Source organism: Microtus ochrogaster, unplaced genomic scaffold (assembly GCF_000317375.1).
Source record: "Microtus ochrogaster isolate Prairie Vole_2 unplaced genomic scaffold, MicOch1.0 UNK33, whole genome shotgun sequence".
Taxonomy (NCBI): Eukaryota; Metazoa; Chordata; class Mammalia; order Rodentia; family Cricetidae; genus Microtus; species Microtus ochrogaster.
This window is the reverse complement of record NW_004949131.1, coordinates 755,077-772,020: the sequence shown is the minus strand read 5'-3', so window position 1 is coordinate 772,020 and position 16,944 is coordinate 755,077. Positions and strand designations below refer to the sequence as shown.

The following is a 16,944-nucleotide window of genomic DNA, read 5'->3' as shown; positions in this document are numbered from 1 at the left end:
ATACAAATAAAAACTAATGTGGCAATATTTATAAAAATCTATAAAAATATTTAATTCTCAGTATAAAAGTGACAGCTAATTGACTGAGGTAAAGCAAGATTGATTTAGACCACCTAAGAAGGAAAGAGAACTGTCATGACTTCTTTTTGTGTGTTGAGGACTACACTCAGGGTCTGATGCATGCCACCACTATGTCCCCAGCTCTACTTTTTTATTTTGTGGCAAGGTCTTACTAAGTTGCCCTGGCTGACCTTGAACTCACTCTAAGCTGGCTCTGTCTGTCCTTGAAAACTCCGAGGCCTGTGAGCAGCTGGGAGTCGGGCCTGGCCTGTGCCACAGTGAGATCAGAGTGGTACAGAGCCTGTGGTTGCGCTCAGACACCGCGGTGCGGCACAGTGCTAAGCTTCCCTGGAGAAAACGCAGAAAGCAAGGGCTGACTAAAGCAGCTTAGCGGAAAGGAAGACTGGAAAGCAAAGCCAGGCATGCACTTGAGATCCCAGGAGGCCAAGGAGGGATGATCAACCTGAGCTGCACAGACCCACACACCCAGTAAGAGGCTGGGGAGATACTCAGTTGGTGAAGCGTTGCCATGGGAGCATAAGGACCTAAGTTCAATACCAGAACCCCCTTTAGAAAGCTGGGCATAGGGATGGAGGCTTGTAATCCTGTCTCGGGAGGTAGAGACAGGTGGTTAGGTTACCAGGATGCAGGAAGGCCAGTCTGCCTAGCTAAGTGAGTGAGCACCAGGTCACTGAGACACTGTCTCAAAAACAAAAAACAAAAACAAACAAAAAACAACAACAAAAAAAAAAACGAGGCTGACCTCTTATCTCCACATGTACAGGTACATGTGTGTTCATATTCTCACATACAAACCCAGAAAAAGAAAAACAAGAATTCCCACCTAGTTGGTTTCTCTGAAGACTGTTCAGATCTTTCACAAATATCCCTTTAGCCCTTGGGCATTGTCTGAGGTAGAGGACAGGGTCAGAGCCCTGCTGGGGACACCACCAGTGACTGGCAGGCAGGGCTAATCATGGAATTCCTAAACCCCGGCTCCTGCCAGCTCTTGTCCAGAGACAACCCACTCCTCAAGTCATTAGAGTGCTGATTTCTACACCCTGGATCTCATCCCATGGGAAATGGATTCTTTAATCAATTAAACTGGACACAATAATTCATTGTAATTCAATACAACCTCATACAAATACCAGTTAAATAACACTAAGAAGGAAAAATGATTTTCTTTAAAAATACTGTTTTGAATTCAAACGCTCCAGATGTCTGTTTTATCCTGAGGTATTCTTGCAAAAAATTGGCGCTGTTACCTTTGTCCTTGGGGAAGGAAAATATTAGGTGAATGTGTTGCTTTAAAGATAAATGTGTCCCCACTTGACGACTGCCTTGAAGGAGCTTTTCCACCCAACAGTGATGCCTCTGCTTCTTTTATCTCCATTGCCCTTTTGTACAGTTCAGCAGCCTTTTCAAAATTCCCTTCTTCATAGCTTTCAAAGAAAAAGACACAAGAAATAGGCTTACTAGCATAAAGCAGCTCTCCTTTCTAAACAGCCATCCTAGACACAGAAAACTACACTGCAAATAATTTCCCATTGCACTTTCTTTCTCCGTGTGTGTGTGTGTGTGTGTGTGTGTGTGTGTGTGTGTGTGTGTGTGTGTTCACTCAGGTAGACCAGTTAGCCAGAGTTCCCAAACTCACTTACGTACACTGGGGAATTTTATGTGTCTTGTATGTGCACCATTAAGATCATGTTGTAATGGTGTAATGGTAACAAGTGTTGTTATCATCTGTATCCCGAGATGAACACACAGGAGTGAGCAAAACTCTACACACTTACCTCATCAGCTCTGATGTAAGTGGCCCTATCAGGCCAGAGGCAGTAGCCAGATAAGCCATCTTCACTAGTGGCCACAATACACGAAAAGTAAGCCCACCTCACCCTGATTCTGAGTCTCACTTGAGTATCTAAAGCTACATGAGACAAAAACAACTACTTCTCTCTCCAAGAAAGACTTCTCAGCAATGAATGTTTCATGCTGTTCTTTGACAAGTCAAAACTATTCAAGAACTGGGATAAATGAGAAGCCAGGAAAGTTCTTACCTGAGCACAGCTAAGTTTTTTAATGTTTCTCCAACCCGAGGATGCATCCGCCCCAAGCTATCTTCATAAATCTTCAGTGCTCTTTCATAAAGTGGCAGGGCTTCACTGTGCTTTTTCTTATTAAAAAAAAAAGTGCTCACTTAAACATACTGTTTATGAAATTACTATTAATGTATTCTAGATTGAGCTGACTTATTTTGGTCAGCATTTTAAAAATCTTAATATCCTCCTATGAGATGCAAGTAAACATTATTTTATGACCAGTTTTAACTGGAGAATCGGTACACTAGAAAGTTAAAACTCCTTTAAGTTTTAGACTTGTCCTAGTACCAATTAACCTGAATCCGTAATGTAAGCACAAGCTTGCTCGTGACCCGGCAGGTCCTTAGGCAGATGCTCAGAGACTGTCCTGTGGGTGACAGGGGTCCCCAGAAGGTGAAAAGCAAACCTGAACCCAGCAGTCAGCTGGTGTTTAGCAGAGACTCAGCTTACAATTCTAACTTCAATAATGTTTGAGGTATTTAAAAGAGAAGCATTAAATGGTAAAAAAAGCATTATTTTCTTTACTGTGCCATTAACTAGCATTTATCCATATATATATTATATTAATCCATATATATATATATATATATATATAACCTTCAGATCATTCATTTGTAAACAGCTGAAAATGTAGATGCTTACCATTTGGCTGTGAAGGACTGCCAAGTTCACCAAGGCAGTAGCGACACTGGGGTGCTTTGGGCCAAAGGATTTCTGCCGAATTTCAACAGCCAGTTCATACAAAGGTACAGCTTTGTCAACTCTTCCCTGAAAATCAAGAACGTAATCTAACAATATGAGAGCTATAATAGATACTGTCTGACCAGAGCTCTCCCCAGAAATAAATGTATCAAACAAAGATGCAGAAGCACTTTCTACAGCTGAAAACCCAATAGACCAAATGGAGCTGTTGGGAACTCAGCCATTGTCTGATAACTTGGAAAACGCTCTATTTACTCTTTAGAGTTTGTGGTGGGAGAAAAGCCCAATGGCGTAGATCTGTTGCTGTACTTAACCCATGGAGGCATCAAAATAAAACCATTTCCCAACTGCCAAGTCCCCTCTGGGGTTTCCTGGGATTTCTCAGCCACAGAAGCTGGCCTGAGAGACAGCACATGAGCTCACTACATGAGCTTCGGTGCCAGGGCCACCAGCAAGGGAGCCACCCAATTCTCAAGAGAGCCGACCGCTCTGCCACTGCACCACTCAGAGCAGACTGTGGCCAACTTTTGTTTTGCACAGAAACAAGAACCCAAACTTTACCCCCAAGGCAAAGAGCTGATATTTAATTGTTGATAAACTCAGAGAGGATTGAAATAAAACAAAATTTATGTAAAAATAAATAAATAAATAATAAGGCACTGTCTGCAGCCTTGGCCGCTGGCCATTTAGTATGTTTTTGTTAATAGCAAGTACAGTAAGGGGGTTGAAAATTCCTGAGATGTAAAATAAAAAGAGATCACATTCATAATGTTGATAAAACAGTTTGTATTTGAAAGGAACTCATCTACAAGGTTGGTGGATTTGTAGTTGGAATGTATTTTCTGAAAACTAAATCAGTATCTTAATTGAATTAAATCTGAAACAATAGAAACCTTCACATTCTCATCTGCTAGAAATTAAACAACGTTGTTTTAAAAAGCTCACCTGAAATAACCTCCTATTGGGATAAACTAACTAGCTGGAGCAGTCATGGCTTCTCTGGTACATTATAAAGCATGCAGGCATGGTGGGGCGGACTTACTGTTTTCTTATACAAGATAGCGAGATGCTTCACTGTGTAGGCCAGGGAAGGGTGGTCGGGCGCCAAGGCTTGTCTGCGGATGTCCAGGGCTCGCTCATAGAGCTCCTCGGCTTTATCATACTGCTTCTTTTCATTGTAAAGAGCCGCCAAGTTATTCAGGGACTGGGCACAGTCTGGGTGATCTGGCCCCAGAAGCCGCTCCCTCATCTCCAAGGAACGCTTCAGAAACTGCTCTGCCGTTCTGGAACAAACCCCCAAATGCCTTAAACAATTTCTTCTCTAAGCATCCTAAGCCCTAGTGATGTGGAGAACAGAAACCTGTTTCTCCCTAGACACACCAAAGTGAAGGAGTCAGGTTAAACCCAGCCCTCCACCTTCCCCAGCCTTTGTTTCCCATGAGGCATCAGTTTATCCTCCACTTCTCCCAGAAAATCCTAAGATCTTTATAGTGATCAGACCTGTACCAATGAAAGACCTTGGCATCCCTTCCTTTTCCTTAGGAGTTAGTACCAACAAAACAAAACCTGTTAGTAAACAGAATTTAAGTGAAGTGGATGAATTCTGTGGGAACTCCTGCTGCCAATAGCCTTTAAGATACCAGCCCACTTGGGCATGGTCTCTTACACTATAAATGCAGCCATAAAGCCTGCATTCGCTCTCTGGCTTCCAGCTCTCCCTTCTGGCTGCTAGACTCTGTTCCTGTTCCCCATGGTTCCTGTTCCCCATTTGTGCAGAGGACTATAGTCTAGGACTATGATCTCTGAGTCTACTCCTAAATAAATACCCCTTTATCATAAATAATTCTGAACTAGCGTGGCATCAGCTGAGAGTTGGACTTTTCTGAAGTTTCAAATTTACTGGCTGTTTCTGACAGGTGGCTTTTAGACAGTGGAGGTAGAGGTGTGTGGAGGCTCTTCTCTTCGTGTGAACTAAAGGGTAAGGCAGCAGCCAGCCACAGTTTCTACCATAGCCCTCACAGTTTGTAGTTGCCTCTGAGATTTCATATATGAGCACCCACTTTTCACAACCATCAAACAGGAAGCTGGCAGAGCTCTTGTCTAAATCTTTGTTTTCCCTAACTTTGGATTTGATTGACATGTAAAACAGCTTTGTACCAAAGAGCCACAGTGAGTATTTAATCTCTGAATGCCCTGGTACTCACTCGAGGTTGTTTTGAAGGTAGTAGAGGACACCCAGTTCGTTGAGGGTTCGGGCATTCTCAGGCTTCTCCTGGCCTAGCGTGAGCTCTTCTAACTGAAGAGCCCGTCTGCGGAGCAGGGCAAACCCGTACTGCAACACAAAAGCGTAACCACTGAGCACCAACCTTCATTCTGGAAGCATCTACTGGTGCCCTAACAACTTTCTCTTTCGTCTTGATGGCAGCTATTTTAAGTAGCACGTGTATTTATTTCTACATGGAATCTTGTTCACAAATTCATTCAACTTTATGAGGTATTTTAGCATGGTATATGTCAAAGCACTTCAGAAAAGACTAGAAACAGCTCGCTGATCTTTACCAACTCTGGTGCTACAGATACAAACATCAGGTCCTTTCAGTTTGCAATAACGGTGCATGTGTGCACAGCGTGCGGGCAGAATTCAGTTGTCAGCTACGGCAGGTCCTCGGTGTTGACTCCCAGTTTCTGCCCACCTTATTTTTAGAAATGGTGTCACTCACTGGGACCTGGGATCACCAACTAGGTTAGGAAAGTGACAGTGATCCCCCGGTGTCTACCTCCACAGTGCTGGGATTACAGGAATGCCAGCAGGCCTGCCTTTGATTTTATTAATGTGAGGGTGGGGATCCAGCACAGATCGTCATGTTGGTGCGGCAAGCATTTTGCTCACTATTTCCTCAGACCCAGGAACAGAGAACTTTAAGCCAAACATGCTACATTTAGGTTTCTATCAGCAACCTAGAAACATTTAAAACATTATGTTTGTTTATGGGAAACAGTTTTCTCGTTTGAATTTCATAGAAGATGCTGAACTTCTATTTCCTTCCCTAACTTTATAAAAAAGAGTCAAAGTAGCTTGAACAGCACCTCCCAGAGTCTACCTTCAGCTGAGCTTTCTAACTTAAAAGCCTGACTGGGGGTTGGGCTGTTCACCAGCACCACTCTCAATCTGTGCTTAGAAATAAGAGGACACGGCCAGTCAGGGCCTCGCTTGAAGTCTGTGGACACCTGAAGCTCTCCAGCGCAAGGTGTAAGCACTCATGAGTTCCTGTCTCATCCTCCCCTCGGGTTCAAAGGACAACAAGGACGCAGTCTCATTACCAGGCCGCCTTTTCTCCTTGTGGCTTGCTGACGGATTATAACGGATTTTTTCCTAAAATGTTCAGCTTGTTCATATCTTTAAAAATAACGAGAGGGAGGAGGGGGAGAGGGAAAATGGTGAGTCAGGGAAAAGAGCATTCCAAGAGCATAGTCATGATTCAGGGCGACAAAAACACTCTGGTACAGCCTGGGGTGGTTTTAATTGTTAAAACAACAGGAGTCTAGTGGCAGCTCATGCAGTTCAAAATCTATGAGGAAACCCACAGAGTCCTCTATAAGGCTCACATTGAAATGTTTTAAACTGATTTAATGCAGTCTGAATCTCTAGCAGTCTAAATCACTGAAAAATCCCAAACTTAGGTTTGCAGTAGGCACCTTTTACCTGGACAGGCTAATTTTTGGTTAGCTATAGATGCAAAACTCCAGACAAAGTTAGTGTAAAGCCATACTTACAGAAGTTCAAAAGAAAAATTTCCAGAAAGCCCCTCCAATGGTGGGGGAAGAGAAAGGATTTCTGAGAGAGGAAGAGAGGCCACTCAGCGGGTGCCTCGTAGGTAGAAAAGCCTTACGAAAGTGTATTGTCTTAGTCAAATGGCATCAGGGATCACACCTGGGGACACACACAAGCTAGGCAGATGCTCTATTGCTGACGTATACCCTCGCTTTGACAGCCTTTTTATTATACTTCCTCCAGCCAACATTTCCTCTAAAGGGTCTGTAGTTGATAGTTTAGGCTTTGTGAGGACGTGGCCTCTGCCAAAACTAAGGAAACCACAGAGTCGACCACAGATAAAACCTAAATAAAAATATGTGTCTGGGAGTCGCTAAAACTTCTTGCCAAACTGGACTTGGCCACTAGGCAATGGCTCATGGTCCCTGAAGTGGTGATGTGCTCAGCTTTACAGTGATGGCTGGTGGAAGAGTCAGAGTTCAAACCTCAGACGACATTACTTCCACACGCACACTCTATCCCTCACGCATCTTCAATGAAAACCCAAAACCAAAGACCCGGGGATTCTAATTTTCTTTCTGTATCCCAGGAAGACCAGGAAATGCCACCTGAATATGATGCATGGGATAAAGGGCCCCAAAGCAAGTTTCGTGCATTAGAAACACACGCCCCCCTCCATGACGTCAGCGTGTGACCACGGAAGACTTACTTATTTTGCTTATGGTACAAGGCTGCGAGTGCCTCAAGCTCTCGGGCAGCATGGGGATGGTCAGCACCGTAAGCGTTTTCCGAGATCTCCAAGGCCTGTTTATAAAGCTGCTCTGCATCCCCAAACTTCTTCCACTGGACGTACACACTGGCCAGTTGGTGGAGGGACTGGGCTACTCTCGGGTGGTCGGGATCTAACGCGGTCTCCCGAATCTCTAGGGACCTCTGTAAGGGCACCACAGCCTGGGAACAAAGGACAGAGGCTGATCGATGCGGCAATTAAAGGGCTAATCAAACCCCACAGATCTCAGCACCAGAAAGAAAACGGCTGGAAAGAAGAGACATATAAACTTGGAAACAGGGAGAGTCACCCTGCCTCTGAATCACTGAGGTTACCTGGCTGAGAAGGCCGAGATCCTTTAGAAACCGGCCAAGGGTTTCATACAAGTCAGCTAGGCACAGCATGTTCTCCTCGCCTTCGCAGTTCCCATACTGCTTCAGGGACTCAAAGTACTCGGCCGCCATGGCACCTTTGTCTTTGCCAACAAACTGCCAGTAACTCAGCAACTCGGCAAAGTGTCCTCTGTTCCAACAGACAATGTTAACTTGATGGAAACCATACTTTAAAATCTACAGCGAATAAAAATGCCAGAATTCCTTTCTAGGGAGCTGATGACAGTTTGTGCAGGAGCAATCAGAGCACAGTGACGATCTGTCCCACTGCTCCCAGCTGTGGCCGGGAGGAGACTGTCTGACCTCCCCCCACCCCTCACCATTGTCTGCACAGAAAGGGTTGTCAACCTCGCCTGCTGTGTGAGTGCACAGCACGACAGGAAGACCTTTGCAAGCTGCCAGCAGTCACTAGCGAAGCTGATCAGCTCCCATTGCATAGCCACCTTGTGATTGTCTCTACGTGTGTGTGTGTGTGTGTGTGTGCGCGCGCGCGTGAGTGTGCATGTGTGTGTGTTAGAATAGCAGAAACTAGTGAAGCCGATCAGTTCCCATTACATATCCACCTTGTGATTGCCTCTGCATGTGTGTGTGTGTGAGTGTGTGCATGAGTGTGCATGTGTGTCAGAATAGTAGAAACTAGTGCAGCAGATCAGCTCCCATTGCATATCTATCTTGTGATTGCCTCTTCATGGGTGTGTGGGTGTGTGCGTGCGTGTGTGTGTGCGTGTGTGTTAGAATAGCAGAAACTGATGAAGCAGATCAACTCACATTGCAAATCCACCTTGTGATTGCCTCTGCAAGGGTGTGTGTGTGTGCGCGTGTGCATGCGTATGTGTGTGTGTGTGCATGTGTGTGACCGTGTTCATCTGAGGAGGGTGAGAGAGATGCCAGGCCAAAGACAAACCTCACTTCAAAGGAATCATAAGCAGCTGGCATGGAGCTCAACAGATCCAAGAATGAAATTTGTGAGTGTTTGCTCAGAAGCAAATCCAATTATACGTCTATTTCTAAATTCCTAAGTGAGACAGAAAAAAACAACAACCAAAAAATCCTTCCTGAGGCTTAGTAGGTTCGAAGCGGGGCTAATAAAAGGGCAGTCACACCACTAACACATTCAAATGTATCCAGAGGGGCAGCAGAAGATGCTGACAAACCGGAGCAGTATTGACATTAGCACTGGTCGGGTTTCACTGGGATCCCCCAATCTGGCTTGAAGTGCACTTGTGAGAGGCCTGGAGCCCCAAGAAGCTCACGGTAGGAATAATTTCTCCCCATTGTTTAAAATCTGCTTAACTGCAAGAATAAGACAAAACTGCCCCGGGGTCATTGCAGCTGACTTTTGTAAAGCAGAACTTACTTCCCCCTGGACAAACAAGATCTCCTGACAATTTATAAACTGTCATCCCCCGAACCCCACCCACTGTCTGTATTTCAGGTGCTACTGAAACTATTCTGATTTAAATGTAAAAACAATTCCATTTTGTCAGCGTTGTTAAGCAGAACCACTAACTGTTGAAATCCGCCCACTGGGGCGAGGATGTAGACGGAGCCGCGGACCTTTTGTAAAGGTCCTGAGACACGAAGAGATTGAGGAGGCAGTCGTGCAGCTTCTGCTTGCTTCCTTGCTGCAGGAAAAGCCACGGGAGCTCGTCTGCACTTCTCCAGGTCACTCTGTCCTGACTGCGGGAGAAAGGAGGTCACACGGTGAGACCTTCAGCTACGCCAATGTCAGGAACGTTTACCATTCCCACTGTGAGATAAACCCCTGATATTCTGGAGCAGACTCTTCCCCAGGCCATATGAGGAAGAAATAAAACACTGAAACATTGAAGGGGTTGGGAAAGTAAAAGCCCCAGAGCATTCAAACTCCATAGGACAAAGGTCTCTTCCTAAACCAAGGCAAAAAACCTTCAAAAGACCTAATACACATACACAGAGGTCCATGTACTTGTGTGTGTGCGCATGAGAGAGAGCATGCACATGTATGATATATATATTTTAGTTATTTAAACAGAATAAAAATAAAGGTAACAAATTGATCTTGTATCAATGTCATCCAAGGTTTAACCTTTATTATAAGATGTCCATAAAATGGCATTTTTTTCTTGATATTAGGTAGACACTGGACTACTTTTCTCCTTTAATGTTATTTATTTGTTTATTTGTTTATTTACTTACTTATTTAATTTTGAGATAGGGAAGGAAGGTCTCACTAAACTTAGGCTAGACTTGAACTCACTCAGTAGCCCAGACAGGCTTCAAACCTGCACTCCTCCTGCCTCAGTTTCCCTAGAAACTGGTATTAAGGCCTGTGCCACTTGACCTGGCTGAATTTTACACTTTAACTTAGAAGCTAAGAGAGAGAAACAAGAACTCAAAGGCAGAGTGTGTTGCAGAAGAACAGGGAGGACATTCCTGGTACCTGAGCTGGGAGGCGAAATAGTTGATTAACTTTTGCCTGTATGAAGAGATGAGGGTAGGGTCTGCCATGTACTCCAGCCTCACTGTTTCCCAGGCCTGGAGAGAGAAGGAAAAGGACACCGGATTCTGTTTCAAGTCACTGTACTTCTGACAGTGGATTTGCAAAATGCAATTTTTAATTCTTTCAGTTTTATAGTTATATAGTAGAAATAGCCCTACAATATTTTTAAATTGAGGATACGCTAATGCCATAAACTCGGTTTAGTATAAAAATTAAGAATTCAAAGTACAATTTAATTTAAAAAAGTGTGTGTGTATTAAATCCCAGAAAACTGTATGTGATAGTGCATCTATCACACAAAGGTAAAAGCAGAAAGAACATTTGCTTAGACCAACCTGGGCTAGACAGTAAGTCTGAGGTTTGCTGACTACATAATAAGTTCTAGACCAGCCTGGACTACACAAAGAGATATGATGTAAAAAAATACAAAATAAAGTTTAAAATTTTTTTTAAAGCAGATTGAAAGGTAACTCAAAAGAGTAAATTATATCCAAGTCATATGTGACTGTAGTGGTCTGAATGAAAATGGTCCACATAGACTCGTAGGGAGTTGTATTATTGGAGGTGTGGCCTTGTTGGAGTAGGTGTGACCTTGTTGGGAGAAGTGTGTCACTGGTGGATGGGCTTTGAGGTTTCAGACAATCAAACAAGGCCCAGTGGCTCACTGTCTCTTCTTCCTGATGCCTATGGATCTAGATATAGGACTCTCGGCTCCTTCTCCAGCACCATGTCTGCCTGTACACTGCCATGCTTCCAGCCATGATGACAATGGACTAAACCTCCAAGCTGTATGCCAGCCCCACTTAAATACTTTCCTTTACAAGAGTTGCTGTGGTCATGGTGTCTTTTCATAGCAATAGAAACCCTAACTAAGACAGAGGTTGGTACTAGGAACTGGGGCATTGCTGTGAGAGGCCTGGCCATGTTTTTGTTTGGAGGACTACAAACCTTGGGACTGAGGATTAGAAAAGAAGTTGAATGCTCTAAATGGAGTTTAATGGGCCATACTAGTAGGAGCATGGAAGACAGTGGTGCTGGGGGATTTGAACTGTGGGGACCTGGCTCAAGTGGATTCAGAGAAGAATGTAATATGTGGCCTAGAGAACACTCTTGGGATATTTTGGTTAAGAGTGTGGCTGCTTTCTGCCCTTGTCTAAAAAGTATGCCTGAGGCTACACTGAAGAGGTTTTTGTCTTTGTTGTTTTGGTGTGTGTGTGCTCATGTGTGTGTGCACACACACATGCACGCCTGTGTGTTGAGTTGCCATGGTCATGGTGTCTCTTCACAGTAATAAAACCTTAACTAAGACAGTGACAAAGGAGCAAAGCTGTGGAATGACAAACATTTACAGTGACGGATGTTATGAAGCACCCTCGGGTGAAAGAATTCTTACACTGTTCAGTCATGACAGACATATGATAGGGATTCTCTAGTCAGAGGTTTATGAAGAGTTATAACTGTGAGCCCATAGCAAGTCTGACACCTTCAAGGACCTCTCCAGTCTCTTCACAGCCCTGTGAGAAGCTGGAAAGTCTGCCCAGCTTGGGGCTAGCCCAGAACAGCTTCTCAGCTGGGCGGAAGGGCTATAAAAGGAGGCTGATTCTCCTCATGTTTGCATCCCTAGGGAGAAACTCCCTGATTTTGCTTCATGTGTTTTATGACTTGAATTTGGGTCCTTTCTTTTTCTTTTTTTTAACATTCTATGTATAACATGTAACATGAAAGATACCTTCTTAATTGTGTTTTTTGTTTTGTTTTGTTTTTTGATTTTTGAGACCCACAGCATTTTGCTATGTAGCCTAGGCTGGCCTCAGAATTACAAAGCTCCTTCCTCATCCTCTCAGGATTATAGGCTTGTGCCACCATACCCAGTTCCTCTTAATAAATGTTGTAGGTTTTGAGACATGATCTCATACAGCCCAGGCTAGACTACATAGCAGAGGCTAGTCTTGAACTCCTGATCCTTCTGTATATACATCACATGTACTGGAATAATGGCTGGCATGTGTCCCTGAGCCTGGTTCCTTTTAGTAAAATTGTAAGTGTACAATACACCATTGTACACGACAGAGACAATATTTTACAGCAGATCTTTAGAACTAAAGCCCCTTGGCACCACCTTTGAAGCAACAGCTGCCTCCTGAAGGCACTAGACAATGCTTAGTGTCAGAGAAGCTCACATGCAATCTAAAGCCAATGCATAAAACTAAAGTGTTATGCCAAATTTTGGCTTCTGATGCTAACATTGGAAATGTTTAACATAACATAGTATAATATAGTATAGAGCACTACAGTAATACTTACAAGTAAAAAAAAAACCCTTTGCATTAAAAAGACGTTTGAAATAATATTTACCTGCAGATGCTGAAATCTGAGCAAGCCACAGCTGTAAGTCAGCAGACACATTTTGTGTAAACTATGCACAATGGAGGTCAAGGAGGCCCAGGACATCTCTGGATACAGCTCCATCAGCTCCGACTCACTCACACCATTGTGACTAACGTTGATGAGGCAGAGAATCTAACCAGAGAGCAGAGCACACAGGGTCCAGAGGGCACTTCAGAGATCACAGCTGAGAATTTCTAAAACTCGTTAAGACTTATTAACTTTTTATCCAAACTTTGTCTCAAAGAAAGAGAGTAGAGAAGTAACTGAAGAAGTCATCCTGATATCAACTTCTGACCTCCACATGTGTACCAACCAGCAAGTGCATTCCCACATACACCTGTAAGTACATGCAGATGTCACACACACACAGGTACACACACAGGTACACACACATGTGCATACACACGAACACACACAGACACACACACCCATGCACACACATACACACACAGAGACACACCCATGCACACACATACACACACAGAGACACACACCCATGCACACACATACACACACAGAGACACAAACACACACATACCCCTTAGCCAAGACAATCACAAGAAATAACAGAAAAAAGACAACTTGCTCAATGAAATGTCAAAGCTTGTTTTAAGGTTCTAAGACAATATATCATTGGAGAAAAAGCTAAACCGAATAGAAAAGCCTAGAAACAGACCCACAATTTCACGTGAGCTTGATATCTACCAGGCAGCATTCCAGGTCAGAAGAGATTAAAACAGTGAAGTTTTAAAACACACATCAGACCAGACTGTTGGTAAATTTGATTTTACCAAAATGAAAATTTAAATAAACACCACCAAAGGTGACAAGACACAAAGGAAAAGGATGTATAATTTGTACTCAATATGAAAATTTAAGAACTTCAGACCAATAAGGAAAAGAAAACGAGGAGTCGGGAGTTGGCTCAGTGGTTAAAAACACTTGCTGTTCTTTCAGGGGACACACATTCAGTTCCCAGCATCCACACTAGGAGGCTCACAACCACATGTAACTCCAGTTCCAAGGCATCCAGAGCCCTCTTCTGGTCTCCTGGGGAACTACCACTCACATATGCACTGCAACAGACATACCGCTATACACAGAATTTAAAAAAAAAAAAAATCAAAATGAATCCTAAAAGAAAAACAAGTACAGATGAATAAGAAACCTAATTTAATAAGGAGTAAAAGTCAAGCATGGTGATGCAAACCTATAATCCCAGCCCTTGGAAGGCTGGGCCAGGAGGATGGCTGTGAGTTTGAGACCAGCCTGGGTCCTAGGGCACCCAGAGCTATAGAGCAACCCTGTCATATAAAACACCAGGAACGGGACAATGAATAACCATGAAAGCAAAATCTCAGTGATAATCTGGCGGGTGCTGCCCTCTGGCGGGTGCTGCCCTCCGGCGGGGGCACTGTTCCTCACCTGCGTCATCAGCTCTTTATCCACATCACTTGGCATGGCTTCCCGGATGGAGCGGAGCACGAGTCTGTACAAGGAAACTGTATCTTGACACTGCAGGCACTGATGAAGGGTTTTATCTAAATTGCCTGCTCTCCCGGCACTGTGGGAATTGAGAACAGACCGAATCTCATACAGGCTGCCGATATCTGTGAGGAATCTGGGGCACATAAAAACAATGACCTCTATTTTTGCACTATAACCTATAATGGGAATTCAATAAAAATACAGAGAAACGATAGTTTTCTGGGACTGCCGGAGTCATTGGGTTTATTTTATTATACCATTTAATCCATGTCAAAGAACATGTGCTGAGAGTTAATTTACTGTTCACTGTGGAACATAAAACTCAGGAAGGGTTGGCTCTTATCCTCCAGCACGCCACCTACATGCAGGACACAGGAGATAACAATAAGCATTGATAGTCATGCATACTGAAATTGTATGGAGCCAGGGTCTTGAGAACACCAGGGTAAACTAAAGAAATTCAGTTAAAAAAAAAAGCCAGGGCTGGTGGTACAAGCGTGTAACCCAGCAGTGGGGAAACATCCCAGGCTTACGACTTGTTTAAGGTACAGAGTAAGTTTAAGGTCAGTCTCACAACTTAGTGAGACCCCATCTCAGAGGGAGGGCATTTGTCTAGTGTGCATAAGGCTCTAAGTTCAGACTTAAGTATTGCAAAATAAATACACTGAGCAAATAGGTGATACACACAGACACACACACATGTGCACACATATGCACAATGGAGTACTACACAGCAGAAAAAATGACATCTTGAAATGTGTGGGCTAATGGATGGAGCTAGAAAACATTGTACTGAGTGGGGTGACCCAGACCCAGAAAGACAAATATCATATGTACTCACTCATAACTGGCTTTCAGACATAAATCAAAGAGAGAGAGAGAAAGAGAGATCTTAGAATACACAGATTTAAATGAGATGTCTCCATCAAATCCCTCCCCTCGGAGCTCAGGGAATCCCAATAAGAAGAGGCAGAAGGGGTGGAGGATAACAGGACAAGACGCTCTAAAATAATCGAGCAAAGTTCACATGAACTCAGAAACTGAAGCAGCAAGCACAGAGGCTACACAGGTCTGCACACATACTATAGATTTCAGTTTAATTCTTTTATGGGACTCCGGAATGTTTAAATGTGTGGGTCTCTGATGCTTGTGCCTTCTCTTCTCTTTATTATTCTGTTGGCTTGTCTTGTCTAACTTTAATATGATGGCTTTTGCTTTATCTTATTATATTCTGTTTTGCTGTGTTTTGTTGTTATCACCTAGAAACCTGTTCTTTTCTAGGGAGAGACTTAAAGGGAGTGATCTGGATGGGAGAGGAGATGGGGAGGAACTGGGAAGAGTAGAGGGAGGGGAAATTGTATTCCAACATATTGTGTAAGAAAGAATCTGTTTAATGAATGGGAAAATAGATTCTTGTAACAAACACCATACATTTGTATGGAAGAGGCTCTCCATTCTCTACAGTTCTCACTGTATTGCCACAAGTAACAATGAAAAGACAGGAGAGCATGTCATAGGAAACTCAATCTTATACAATTTTCATTTCAGATTTGGTGTTCAAAATGAGAATGTGGAATTAAAAGACAAGAATGCTAGATTCAGTGTCTGTAAACAAGGCTGGGCTAGGATGATTTCTATTATGACAAATATTAAAAAATAGTCCTCTGATATCTCTGCCTGAGGACTATGCAGAGTGAGGCTGAACGGAAGAAGACACCAAAGCCCAGCCATCCAGTGCTCATGAAAAGTGGATTACTGCCTGGTATGGAAAATAGCTATTTGTGGCCAGACTTTAGAACAGACAGTGGAAGACCCTCCTGATCACTCCGTCCTCAATACTGAGCCACAGTCTCCCGAGTGAGTGTGAGTGTCACGTCAGGAAACAGAGGGACATCCGAGGCCAGTGAAGCTAGTTTGAGCAGCCATCACTTTGCAGAGAAAGTGGACTTCAGCAAGATGAACAAGATGAACCCCAGCAGAACCAAGGGAGACGCCCACTCACCAAGCCATCATTTTGCTGAAAAGGGTGACGTAGAGGGCATTGCAGGTCGTGGCGGAACGGCAGTGTTGGTCTAGCTGCTTCTCCTACACCAGTTTCCAAAGAAAACAAAACGGAAGTAAGAAAAGCAGCCTGGGGTCACTGCTCCTGGGCCAGCCACAGCTGTCCCAGCAGAAGGACACTGTCTCTGTTGCTAACCCTGATGTCACAGGTGTAACGGAGGGAGCCTGGCTGCAGCCAGACTTCCACCTGTCGAAGGAAGATGCAGCCAATAGAGAAACACTTTTCATTTTGTAAGAATACCTTCTTAACACTACATACTCTTCCTAAGTGCCAAAATACTTGGGTTGCTTCTTCTATGTCTGTCATTAAAAACAGAATGGGGGTAACTTGGGAGGTAGCTCAGGGAATAAATAGCTTGCTCCATGAGAACCTGAGGTCAGATCCTGAGGAGCCCACTTAAAGAAGCTGGGTGTGGGGGTATATGCCTGTAACCCCAGCAGTGGGAGGTGGGATAGGAGTAGGGTGGGATGGCAGAGACAGGCGGGCTTCTGGAGCTTGCTGGCCATTTAATTTAACCAAATGCTGAGCACCTGGGTCAGTGAGACTGGCTCAAAACAATAAAATGGAGAGCAATAGGGGATGACATCTGACTCCAATCTGGCCTCCATATGCATACACATACACACGGGTATACACAGGTATACACATGGGTGCATGCACCACATACACACAGGTATACACAGGTATACACATGCATACACATGGGTGCATGTACCCGCATACACAC

The 16,944-nt window shown here is 43.8% G+C and overlaps 1 protein-coding gene across 2 annotated transcripts in view; it reads right to left on the bottom strand.

Annotated features, from left to right (window-relative positions):
• Positions 1-143: 143 nt before the first annotated feature.
• Nphp3 (nephrocystin 3) overlaps positions 144-16,944 on the bottom strand; it is a 39,163-nt gene continuing 22,362 nt past the window's right edge. The window contains exons 15-28 of one of the 2 annotated variants that reach the window (XM_026789949.1): positions 16,158-16,240; positions 14,997-15,002; positions 14,093-14,231; positions 12,635-12,799; positions 10,220-10,314; positions 9,355-9,477; positions 7,741-7,927; positions 7,346-7,587; positions 6,186-6,261; positions 5,069-5,196; positions 3,907-4,147; positions 2,805-2,930; positions 2,121-2,236; positions 144-1,505 (exon numbers count right to left, since the gene is read on the bottom strand). In XM_026789949.1, coding sequence (XP_026645750.1) covers positions 1,325-1,505; positions 2,121-2,236; positions 2,805-2,930; positions 3,907-4,147; positions 5,069-5,196; positions 6,186-6,261; positions 7,346-7,587; positions 7,741-7,927; positions 9,355-9,477; positions 10,220-10,314; positions 12,635-12,799; positions 14,093-14,231; positions 14,997-15,002; positions 16,158-16,240 — 1,908 coding nt within the window. In that variant the 3' untranslated portion in view covers positions 144-1,324. The remainder of the gene's footprint in view (positions 1,506-2,120; positions 2,237-2,804; positions 2,931-3,906; positions 4,148-5,068; positions 5,197-6,185; positions 6,262-7,345; positions 7,588-7,740; positions 7,928-9,354; positions 9,478-10,219; positions 10,315-12,634; positions 12,800-14,092; positions 14,232-14,996; positions 15,003-16,157; positions 16,241-16,944) is intronic. The other variant, XM_005368457.2, reaches the window with a different exon arrangement.